The sequence below is a fragment of the Salvelinus sp. IW2-2015 genome, linkage group LG27 (genome assembly GCF_002910315.2).
Source record: "Salvelinus sp. IW2-2015 linkage group LG27, ASM291031v2, whole genome shotgun sequence".
NCBI classification, from domain to species: Eukaryota; Metazoa; Chordata; class Actinopteri; order Salmoniformes; family Salmonidae; genus Salvelinus; species Salvelinus sp. IW2-2015.
Genome location: NC_036867.1, coordinates 35,823,272 through 35,836,259, shown reverse-complemented (window position 1 = coordinate 35,836,259; position 12,988 = coordinate 35,823,272). Strand labels below are relative to the sequence as shown.

Here is a 12,988-nt window from a genome sequence, read left to right as displayed (position 1 = left end):
CTTTGTTTTTCTGTGCTGCTTGAATAAAGGTCAACTGTGGGCCAAGAGAGTTAAGGCAAGATACGTTCCATCATCTTTCATATCCCCAGTAAGCTGGGCTGCACAGACAGGAAAGCAGTTGTATCTGGTGGTGAAGTGGGATGTGTGGGTGTTGGAATGAGAAATAGAGCCTGTGGTCACAGTGCTCAGACAACTTGTTATACCGTAGTAACTGTATCGGTATGTAAATGCTCTGTATGTAAATGACTCAAATGTAAATGGCTCAAATGTACATGACTAAACTTTAAATGTTTTCTCAGTGTCGGGCCTTGCATTGTAATACTTAGTAGTGAGAGCATAATGAATATTGAATACATATGATGGTGTAATACAACTCTGGCTTCCACTGTAGTAAGAACAACCCTTAGTGTGTTATTCATGATATACATCGGGGTTCTTAACCCTTGTTGCTTATATACTTAATCAATCGTATATGTAATATCCCTATGTTTTGTAATCAACTTCATGCTGTTCTTGGGTTGTATAGTGTGCTGTTATTTTTCATTGTTGTGCAGTTCATTCAGAGCATACAGCCATTTTTTGTTTAGAATCAACGGCTACGCCTACTAGTGAGTCACCAGACCATCACATAACCGAATGAGGTTCACCCCACCTTGGATTTGTACCTGATTATTTCAGGTACACCGTGATTGGTGAGTCACACAGATCTCCACCGCGATGTAAACTTTGGCTAGACTACTATAGCCTATAGGAGCATCCAACACCCTCCCCTAGCCCCGCCCCTGTAACTGTTTGTCCTGGCAACATTACAAAAGCCAGGAAGAAAAGAAAAACAACAGATTTCTTCAGCTCGGCTTGGCTGCAAACCCCCGTCACACTTCAGTGCACACCGAGCGTCACCCTGTGAACTGTGGAGTGATCTCCCATGCCTTGAATGTCCATTTAACGCATTTAGATCATCAGAACTCTGTTTCTGGAAGACAAAGCAGCAGGTCAAGTTGATGGGTTGTATGGAACAGGGCATCCATATTGATCATCTACTATAATTGTTACTTGTTCATATACAGTAGGGTTAGTAGTCAATGGACTCACCCAGTTATGATGTTCTATGGACATAGTTAGGGATCTAAGAGAATGATAATATACTTGTTATAATTTGGAACTTTGTGTGATACCCATCCGTACAATAATACAGTTGAAGTCGGAAGTTTACATACTTAGGTTGGAGTCATTAAAACTCGTTTTTCAACCACTCCACAAATTTCTTGCTAACAAACTATAGTTTTGGCAAGTTGGTAGGACATACTTTGTGCATGACACAAGTCATTTTTCCAACAATTGTTTACAGACAGATTATTTCACTGTGTCAAAATTACAGTGCGTCAGAAGTTTACATACACTAAGTTGACTGTGCCTTTAAACACCTTGGAAAATTCCAGAAATGATGTCATGGCTTTAGAAGCTTCTGATAGGCTAATTGACATCATTTGAGTTAATTGGAGATCCACCTGTGGATGTATTTCAAGGCCTACCTTCAAACTCAGTGCCTCTTTGCTTGACATCATGGGAAAATCAAAAGAAATCAGCCAAGACCTCATAAAAAAAATTGTAGACCTCCACAAGTCTGGCTCATCCTTGGGGGCAATTTCCAAACGCCTGAAGGTATCACGTTCATCTGTACAAACAATAGTACGGAAGTATGAACACCATGGGACCACGCAGCCGTCCTACCGCTCAGGAAGGAGACGCGTTCTGTCTCCTAGAGATGAACATACTTTTGTGCGAAATGTGCAAATCAATCCCAGAACAACAGCAAAGGACCTTGTGAAGATGCTGGAGGAAACAGTTACAAAAGTATCTATATCCACAGTAAAACGAGTCCTATATCGACATAACCTGAAAGGCCGCTCAGCAAGGAAGAAGCCACTGCTCCAAAACCGGCATAAAAAAAGCCAGACTACGGTTTGCAACTGCACATGGGGATAAAGATTGTACTTTTTGAAGAAATGTTATCTGGTCTGATGAAACAAAAATACAACTGTTTGGCCATAATGACCATCGTTATGTTTGGAGGAAAAAGGGGGAGGCTTGTAAGCCGAAGAACAGCATCCCAACCGTGAAGCACAGGGGTGGCAGCATCATGTTGTGGGGGTGCTTTGCTGCAGGAGGGACTGGTGCACTTCACAAAATAGATGGCATCACGAGGTAAGAAAATTATGAGGATATATTGAAGCAACATCTCAAGACATCAGTCAGGAAGTTAAAGCTTGGTTGCAAATGGGTCTTCCAAATGGACAATGACCCCAAGCATACTTCCAAAGTTGTGGCAAAATGGCTTAAGGACAACAAAGTCAAGGTATTGGAGTGGCCATCACAAATTCCTGACCTCAATCCTATAGAAAATGTTTGGGCAGAACTGAAAAAGCGTGTGCGAGCAAGGAGGCCTACAAACCTGACTCAGTTACACCAGCTACCCGAAACGTTTGACCCAAGTTAAACAATTTAAAGACAATGCTACCAAATACTAATTGAGTGTATGTAAACTTCTGACCCTCTGGGAATGAGATGAAAGAAATAAAAACTGAAATAAATCATTCTCTCTACTATTATTCTGACATTTCCCATTCTTAAAATAAAGTGTCGATCCTAACTGACCTAAAACAGTGCATTTTTCCTGGGATTAAATGTCAGGAATTGTGAAAAACTGAGTTTAAATGTATTTGGCTAAGGTGTATATAAACTTCCGACTCCGACTTCAACTGTATGTATTGGGTTTATATAGCCAATGAAGGCTACTCACTCAGACATGATAATCTATGTTCCTGGCATCTATGTTCCTAATCTATGTTCCTGGCTATTGTAATTGTTTCTGTTTAAACCGTATATACAGAAAAGCCTAGTATGTAGTCACCCAGACCTGATGTTATATCGGCATTGTTAGCGATCTAAAGAGAAGGAGAGTCTTTTTTGCCATAGGGGAATGGTTTGAGTTTATTTACACCGACGGGACCGAGTCCTCGGATGAGTCAACGTCACTGAAGAAGATATTAATCTAGGACAGAGTGTGATGGGAGCATGTCCGATTAAGTACCATTAACTCAGAGCGCAGTGGTCATAGTTGCTGGTGCTATGCAGAAAAGATAGCACGTTGAATTAGTTGACCAAAAGAGGACACTATGCCAGAGTAATCTCGGCCTACAGTCCATCAGTTAAAGATAATGACTCTCTCTCCATGAGATCTCGCAACGCTACAGTTCCTCCCGTGGTGCCATTGAAAAATGATGGATATATGATGTTATTTGGTGCATTTTCGCTGAGTGAAAACAGATTGTGTTAATATGAGGAATCAATATTCTTCCACAGGGCATGGTTCTTTTTATGTTCCACAGGATTAGTGCCAATAAAGACAGAAATAAGATCTTCAGAACCTGTCTGGTTGTTTTCTCTCCTCAGAATGAAAATAGATTGATTGAGTCTGCCTAAATGTCTAGCCCAGATAACAACGGGTTACATAATGTTAACCAGTGAGGAGCCACCCCACAGAGAGGAAGAGAGATGTTTGACGACGCCATGTTTAAAATGGAGTACATCTAAGATGTGACACCAGGTCTCAGGGGAACAACAGTGGATCAGTGGGTAGTGTTTACTCGACCAAACAGAGAACTCATTCTATTAAGCAGTCTGTCTAAACTTCAGTTTCTGATAGATCTCTAAAGGATTGCACCATGACATCTGACAGCTGTCTCAATATCCATATGATACCACTTATATTGACCTTTTAGTAATTTAGCAGACGCTCTTATCCAGAGTGATTTACAGTAGCATAAGGGTTAAGTGCCTTGCTCAAGGGCATAGACAGAGTTTTCACCTAATCGGCTTTGGGATTCAAACCAGCGACCTTTCAATTACTGGCCCAATGGTTTTAACTAACTAATATTCTTAACTAACTAATATTCATAATTTGGTGTGTATTCTATGTGGTGTGCTAGTAGGAACATTAGACTTTGTCTACCCTCCTCCAGATTCCAATAGATCGTTAATGGATTATATGGGACTATAGTATTATATGAAGGCTACAGGCCCAGATCATATCTCTCCTTTCTAATAATTGGTGACATCATACCTCCGTCATCATAGAGCAATGAGCATAGGAAATATTTTGTGTGTTGGATTCCATTAGCTTTGGTATCCAATATCCATACACATACAGTTTGACAGATGTCAACTAGGATTTACAGTTACAATTAGTGTAAAAAAATATATACATATTATTTTTATCGTTAGCCAACACAGGAACTCAATGGCTCCCTTGGACTAATCCAATACCATCCCTATAGTACATTTTCAACATTTCAACATTTTCTCATTGTCTTCGTTTCAACAATTGTTTTCACAGATTCTCCAAGTATCGACACATTCTGAGTTTCTGGATTGTAGATTTCAGCCACAATGACACCTGTTTAATGACACTGGTTTCTTGGTGTACTCGTTGAATTATTGACACATTTTGTTTGAAGGGACATCTTCACAATTCTCTGCGAAAGGAATTGCTATTTTTAGGCTATATCTGGGAGGCTCACTCTGTGTCCAAGGCAACGGGGCTACCCATAGCAGAAGCCACAGCCAGCCATACACAACATGCAAAAGTTCAAAGCTCTCTACATGCAAGCTGGCCATTGTTGGCCAACCTTTTACACTGACCTTTTGGTCCCTCTCTCACTGTAAGCCTTTCTATAAAAATACAGAAAATGATTTAAAAAAAGTTTGGCTTGACAATGACAGCAATGGAGTTGGCAAGGTCAAACAGATCTGGGACCAGGCTAAATAAACAATGCAGAATATAAATATGTGTGGAAGCAAGTGTAATGAATCATACACACGGCTGTGAGTACTTCTAATGGGTTGATATTGTGGATTTACAGATCGTGGCATTGTACTGTAATGCTGTAAGTCCTCAGAGCATCTTTTTTTCCTCACTTGACCTTTCATAATGTGGCATTTGATATGCTCATTTTAGTGCCTGCTGTTGGACTCTAAATTCATGAGGGGCGCTTAATGTTTGCCTGGAAGTTGCACTGTGGGAGTAATTCTTAGCCTTGTAACGACGGACGGAGAGGCCAAGACACATTCACAAGTTACCTCTTTTTTTTACATGTTTAATTTGAACTCACGTTCATCGTGGTAAGACTGTTGCTTTGCCTTTTTCTCGTCTTGTAGCATCAGTCATTAAAAGCGTGGGTGTGAGCTTTCGTAATGATTTCCATAATCGCTAATGACACAGAACGAGTAAAGAGGATGTGTTTTTTTTCCATCCCTACATTGATAAGCTGTATGAGCACAGCGTGTATTTTATAACCAAATATTAATCGCCAGAGTGATGATTTGAACAGTAGTAATCATATCCCATTCATATCCCGCTGCTTATGGCCCTCATCTGAGGTAGATAGTAAGGCTTTTTCAAAATTCTTTACATTTAGTGTAGAGATGGAATAGACTCCAGGGTAGACTTAATTTGGAAAACGTAGTCCCCTACAGGCGTGTTAAGACCTTAATTAGAGACCTAGGCTACTCATGATGAGTGAATAGTGCACATGCCTGGATTGATTAGCTCGTCCCTAATGTGTGCATTTTGTACTGGGATCCTAGGGACTTCCAACTCTGACATCACCACTTTGATGTTGAAATTTAAAATGGTTAMGGTTMGGGTAATGCTAGGGGTTAAGGTTAGGGTAGGGACGTCCCAAGGATTCCGGATAGCACTAACCCTTGCAAAAGAGACTTAGATCTCAGTGSGACTTCGCTGTGTACATAAAGGTTAAAGAAATAAAACATATAAAAGACACCCTGAATTCCTGTCTGATGACATCGTAGCCAACTGTACACACCCTCATGATGTAAGGAAGCCAGGTCTAACAATGGTTTAGGAATCAAGTCATTTTCGTGACTATGAAAATGTCATTGCAGTCTTAAGGTTGTAATGAATTTACTGAAGTGAAACTAATTGTGATGCTTCTGAGGGAAATATCTATTCATATTTATACAGTTTATTGACCTCCATCTTACATTTAAAGGGTATTACAGGACTACACAGAGGCTGTTAGAGGGGGAGAGAGCAGAATGAATGCATACTTGGTGTTTGGGTTTTTTAGATTTCCTTAGAGATGAATCACTGATTTCATATCACATTCATCTTCATAACGTAGCTAGTGAGAAACTCATGGGTGAAATAACATAGTTAAAATGTTATATCAGCATTATTAATTCAAATGTAGTCATCAGTAGGTAAATGATCTACCTTATCTGTGATACTAGTTTGTCTGATCGAGCCGTTTCACTATATTTCTCATACATTAATGTATGCCTTTTAACAGATGCTGTTATCCAAAGCAACTTGCAGTCATGCATGCATACATTTTTCTTAGGGTTGCCCCAGCGGGAATCAAACCCATAAACCTGTGCTATGCTCTACCAACTGAGCCAAACAGGACCTTATATATTACAGTGGCTATTGCCTGGGAGGCTTGAGGAATAGACTCTTTAGACTGACGTGTTGTGTGATTGACTGTTCTTTTACTCCTTAAGGTCATGGTAACAGCTACAGTCGTGCTGCTCCCATCACACTCTAATTAGGGCTGTATTAAAGTCAGGTCCCATGTGCCTGTAAAAGTTTCCAAAAAGGTCACCCGTCAGAATCAAGATGCGGTTTCTGGGGGACGTCAACATAAGGGATTAGGAAAAGAGAAATGCTTCTATTTTTCAGCACTTTTAAATGTTAAGGCAATTTATAATTTATGCTTGTCTTATCATATAATCATTTATGGTATGTTTTGTCTAAGAGAATAAAGGTCTTGTCTCGTCCTGTCTCTATGTTCGGGTAGACCATCAACACAGCCGATCTGCAGCTTCTCTCAATAAAAAAAAATGAACATCTTAAAGTTAAATATATAGCATGAATGTGGATTTTAGATAATTTTTTCCCCCCAGAGTTGGCACCAAAATGTATCATAAAAGATGTAATAATATATGAAATATGTATAATAGGCCTCCCGCGTGGCGCAGTGGCCTAGGGCACTGCATCGCAGCGCTAGCTGTGCCACCAGAGACTCTGGGTTCGCGCCCAGGCTCTGTCGCAGCCGGCCGCGACCGGGAGGTCCGTGGGGCGACGCACAATTGGCCTAGCGTCGTCTGGGTTAGGGAGGGTTTGGTCGGTAGGGATATCCTTGTCTCATCGTGCACCAGCGACCCCTGTGGCGGGCCGGGCGCAGTGCGCACTAACCAAGGTCGCCAGGTGCACGGTGTTTCCTCCGACACATTGGTGCGGCTGGCTTCCGGGTTGGATGCGCGCTGTGTTAAGAAGCAGTGCGGCTTGGTTGGGTTGTGTTTCGGAGGACGCATGGCTTTCGACCTTCGTCTCTTCCGAGCCCGTACGGGAGTCGTAGCGATGAGACAAGATAGTAATTACTAACAATTGGATACCACGAAATTGGGGAGAAAAATATATGTAGGTTAAAGGTCAGTTTCTTCTGTTTTGCTACAGGAATACGAAATTGACATCATTTTTGCACAGACGTGGATCGACAGCCGTCTGCAATACAACAGCACTATGAAGATCCTGACTCTCAACAGCAACATGGTGGGAATGATCTGGGTCCCTGACACCATCTTCAGAAACTCCAAGAACGCAGACTCTCATTGGATTACGATGCCCAATCAGCTTCTGCGTATCTGGAACGATGGGAAGATACTATACACGCTGAGGTAAAATAAATGGCTTTTCTTTATCAGATATCACAGACATTGTTGTTTTGAACAGCCACCTATCGTTCCATCTTTGTTCAGAATTTACATCTTAGCAAACATTGGGTTTTCCCTTTCAAGGAAAGACAAATAGACAATATAAATGAAAATAGTGTCATTACTACCCATCTTTGTACTGAAGATCACATCTAGAATATTCTAACTTCCTCAGAACTCAGGTAGAGTTCAACACAGTGTAAGAAGGTGGCACAAACACGCTGACATCTGTGCCACATACTGATGCTACACCAATAACCAAAAATAAAAATCATTCTACTCTATGATAAGACTAACATTGTTTTGTATCTTTCATCACTGCTCTGCTAAGTGGTTTAGCACACTTGGTACATTCGCTTTGCACACTGTAGTACACTGTCTTCGGGAGATAATGCTTTTTAGTGCGTAAATGTCATCCTTTCAGTCCTTTTCAACCGTGGATTCACCTCCGCTGAGAAAAAGAGAGACATCACCCTGCTGTTTGCATAACTGACTGAGGTATTCCCTTGGCAACAGGCAAAGCACAGGACAAAGGAAAAGAATGTGTGGGCAGGTTAATTATTGTCAGGACTGACCTGGCTTGCTCCACAAGGCGGAATCATACAAGATCCGACATTATCAGCCATTCTCAGTGAGCTTTATCGGTTAGTGTATTATCTTTGAGCATTAATGTTTAGCATTATACAGTATATCGGCATTATCACTGAAATTATTGTTGGGCATTATCACTGAGCATTGTTAGTTAGCATCATATAATGCCCATAATGTCTATACACACACCATCATATACATATATATTTATATTCCGGACTCTGACATTGCTCATTCTAATATTTCTATATTTCTTAATTCCTTTCTTTCGATTTTTTTTAGATGTGTGTATTGTTTTGTATTGTTAGATACTACTGCACTGTTGGAGTTAGGAACATAAGCATTTTTCTACACCCACAACATCTGCCAAATATGTGTACGTGACCAATAAAATGTGATTTGATTTATCGGTGATGCCTATTGTTGCACATTATAATTGAGCATTGTCAGTGAGCAATATCAGTTTGCATTATCAATGAGCATTTTCAGTAAGCATTCAGTTAGCGTTATTCATCAGCGTTATCATTGAGCAGATCTATAAATMTTCTTGAGTGGCATCCTGGTCTGATTAAAACAATGGAGTGAATCTAAGCTCCCATTTAATTCCCCTTCACTGTGAACTTCAGTCAAGCCAACGTAAACAAGAGTGACATTTTATCAGGGAGACAAGAGGAAGAGGAGGAGGAGAAGAAGAGAAAGAAAAGAGGAGACGAATAGGGTGAAATTCGGTCCGATGACCTACATAACTCCGGGACGAGAGCATTTCTAAATCCGCTCATTTTTCTTAACTAGTCTGTCGGAGTTTGTTACTCAAGGAAAATACCAATTTGCAGGGCTCACCAGACTCGGAGGCGACCGGCCGGCCGGCCGACGCGCAATCTCCAGCCCTCTGGCACTGGCAGTMATGTCAGGATAATAGGTGGCCCATTAGGTCTCTCACAGGCATGCAACAAGGTGCCAGTTTGTTAACCCCGCAATCGCTCATTCTTTTCACACCAACAGAAAAATGGAAACAGCATAGCAGCGAAATTCAGCATTATGGCTATCTGTCGCTTTCTCAGCATGTGCAGAATGTGAGAACAACATCAAGAGCCAGCCTTCCCTTATTTCACACCCTATGCTGTCTTCATCAATAAATTACACGTTCACATCACCAGTAGTGTATGTGTTTAGCGCAGTGGTGGTTGTTGTAGCACTGCTCTCTCGGAGCAGAGGTGAACTCTATGTGAGAAACGATGGCAATGCTCACTCACGGCCTCTCTCTGACTCRTGCTGTAGGTTGACCATCAATGCAGAGTGCCAGCTGCAGCTCCACAACTTCCCTATGGATGAGCACTCCTGTCCCCTGGTCTTCTCTAGCTGTGAGTATTGTACGGCCAGGCAATAATGTCACCCATTCATATGTCATATATTTTGTATAAACATATAATAAAATAAATGGGGAAATCATATTTCTTAATATATGAACAATACATCAGGAAACATCATGTTTCATGTAGATGTAYGAAAAATACATGAGAAGAAGTAATATATTTCATATGGATTGAATAATTGACGCCGCCACATACAATTTAAGAAAGTAATCTAGGGTAACAGAATAAAGCTTGAAAGATTATTTCTGTTGCGATCCTTTTGAAGAGGGAATGGGGGTGTGGGGGTGCAGCAAGGTTAGGCAGCAATGGTCGCGGCAACGAACAATGACAGACAAAATTGTTGTTTCATAAATTGAGCAAATAAGTACAGTTCCATTTCCTACTTAACATCTCTGGACAGGTATATCTCCCTTGTCTCACATACTCCTAATATATACACAACAATCAACGTCTTATATATGYACAAGACAATCACAGTATGATACACAATAGACACCAAAAGYCAGACCATWATATCACAGGCATTTCCTTCTCCCCCACGTACTGTAGTCTTACAACTCACTTTTATATAAACGATGGAGGTACCTGCAATGAACGCCGTTGGTCACTACAGGTCCATTGCACTAGATCCAAACGATACCGTGTGTATTCTGTCACAGTATGAGGTCGATGCACATGGAACTGTTTTGAGTAGGAGGCTTGTTGGGCAGATTCACTGAAAGGTACAGTATATAGGTGTGTAGCCTGAAAGAGAAGGATTGTCTGCAGCTTTTCATGAGAATGCGTGAGTCACCAATGTGAAAGCTTGGTGCAAAGCTACTCTGTACCTCTATACCGTTCGTTAAAGCCACATTGAAAACCAGGCTTTCTGGGCAGTCCATTAACAACACAACAACAGCACATCACCTGCAATAAAATGGGACAAAATTCAGTACAGGCAGAATGGCAAGTGAACATAGAGCATGATTGTTAAGTGAAATAGAACACTGAATTTCTACCCTTATTAAGGATTGGTGGGAACAGGATGTGAAAGCCATGCACGCTGGAGCTAATGGATTTCCAGCTGTTTCCCAGATAAAGACCTTGATCTTACTTCTATTCAGTCTACAATAAATCACCCGCCCCCCCGTGTACGTATGCCCCCTCCATTTCCCCACCCTTCCAATGCAACACCATTGCTTCTCCATCCACAGCCTATGTACTCTATGTACATCCATACAGTAAGTCATCCTCAAATGTCACCTTCAGAAAATAGTCCTATCATATTATTATGGTTTGAATGTTTTTGTTGTTGTTGGAAGTATTCAATAGAGAATAGGCTTAATCTCTGTCCTGGAAACAGGGGGTCTGAAGAGTTAACTTAAGGAAAACGGGAAAACTCAATCCAGTCCTCCACACCACCCACCCACTGGCTTGACAGAGCCAACAGACACATCCTCGCTGTTTGATATTTTCACTTACCCCAGGGAAAAGAACATTGGACATGTGGCGTGCTGTGTTCCCATGGCGATAATGGCTGCAGGTAGCCTAGCGGTTAGAGCGTTGGGCCAGCAATCGAAAGTTGCTGGTTTGAATACCCGAGCCGACAAAGTGAACGATCTGCCGATGCGTCCTTGAGCAAAGCACATCATTTGTTCTAAGGGCACTATACTGCTATGGCTGACCCTGTAAAACAACACATTTCACTCACAGGAGTTTGGTGGCATCTTAATTGGGGAGGACAGGCTCGTGGTAATGGCTGGAGTGGAATAAGTGGAATGGTATCAAAACACATGGTTTCTATGTATTTGATGCCATTCCATTCATGCTGTTCCAGCCATTATTATGAGCAGTCCTCCCCTCAGTAGCCTCCACTGATTTCACTGCACCTTTTATTAGTTAATCAATGTGGACTTTCTCACCTTTCAGATCTTTAAACGGATAGTTATGAAATTAGATATTTGCTTCCTTACCCTGTAAGCAGCCTAGAAATGACAGCAATCCATGCTTTGGTTTACCTTTCCTGGCACTGTTTCCAAATGTTCATGTTTTAGCATTTGTGACACAAATCCCATTCAAGTCACGGGACCGATTTTACACATTTTTGTACATCGTCCAAATCATCCCAAAGTATCTTAAATGTATTGTGAAGCTCAACAAAGTCACTTATAGATGATTTGAACATGAGTCGCRAAAAATGCTAATATCGGTCCCATGACTTGAAAGGGATTTGTGCCACAAATTAGCATTTGGAAACTGTGCCAGGGAAACCTAACCAAAGCATGGATTGATATCATACCTTGTCCATATACTGCTTACAGGGTAAGGAAACCAATGTCATTTWGTCATTTGGGAGGAAGCGCATCGTGCCTCAATCTAACGAGAAAAAGAGAATTACAGATAAGAGATGAGTCATTTCTGTCCATTGAAGTGTTTCTATACGACCAAACCTAGAGCACAGTGGATATAGGCTGCTATACAAGGATTCATAGACATCTGGCCCTTTTACATTCTCTTTGCTTTGACCCAAGCTATTATCTGTGCAGAGGAGGAGAGAGGAGTTTGGCTGGGCTGTCTACCATGGCGCGTTTCTATGTAACCTACAGTACAGAGTAGGATATGTCAATAACTGACATTTACCAGTGAAGAGTCAATCCTACAGTGCACTGACTGTACTCCTATCATYTTAATGGAGATGGGAGAGTATGTGGTTTCAGTTGTGTATTGGTATAGTTGTTGTGGGCCCCAGAGGTGTAAAAGTTCAGTCACCTGCCAACATGGCGCTCATGTTTATTGCCTGCACCATGGAGTAAATAGCCTAAACTTGCCTTTCCGAACTAGAATGTTTGAAGAGGATTCGTGAGTAAACATAAAATGGGCTCCCGAGTGGCGCAGCGGTCTAAGGCACTGCATGTCAGTGCTAGAGGCGTCACTACAGACTCTGGTTTGATTCCAGGCTGTATCACAACCGGCCGTGATTGGTAGTCTCATAGGGGGGTGCACAATTGGCCCAGCGTCGTCCGGGTTAGAGTTTGGCTGGGGTAGGCCGTCATTGTAAATAAGATTTTTTTTTTAACTGACTTGCCTAGCTGAATAAAGGATAAATAAAAGTGGATTTTCCTTTTCTGACGTGATCATGGCTTTTTATGGGAAGATTAAGGAGTTTGCTGATGAAAAGCATAGCTCTTGGGAGGAGTATGTTGAAAGGCTGGAATGTTTTTGTTGTTGCTAATGACATTGAAAATGACTAA

At 41.4% G+C, this 12,988-nt stretch overlaps 1 protein-coding gene across 1 annotated transcript in view; it reads left to right on the top strand.

The window, feature by feature from the left end:
• The window catches only part of LOC111953154 (gamma-aminobutyric acid receptor subunit gamma-3), a 43,080-nt gene that overhangs the window by 14,366 nt on the left and 15,726 nt on the right, over positions 1 to 12,988 (top strand). The window contains 2 exon segments of the mRNA XM_023972236.2: positions 7,538 to 7,758; positions 9,664 to 9,746. Coding sequence (XP_023828004.2) covers positions 7,538 to 7,758; positions 9,664 to 9,746 — 304 coding nt within the window.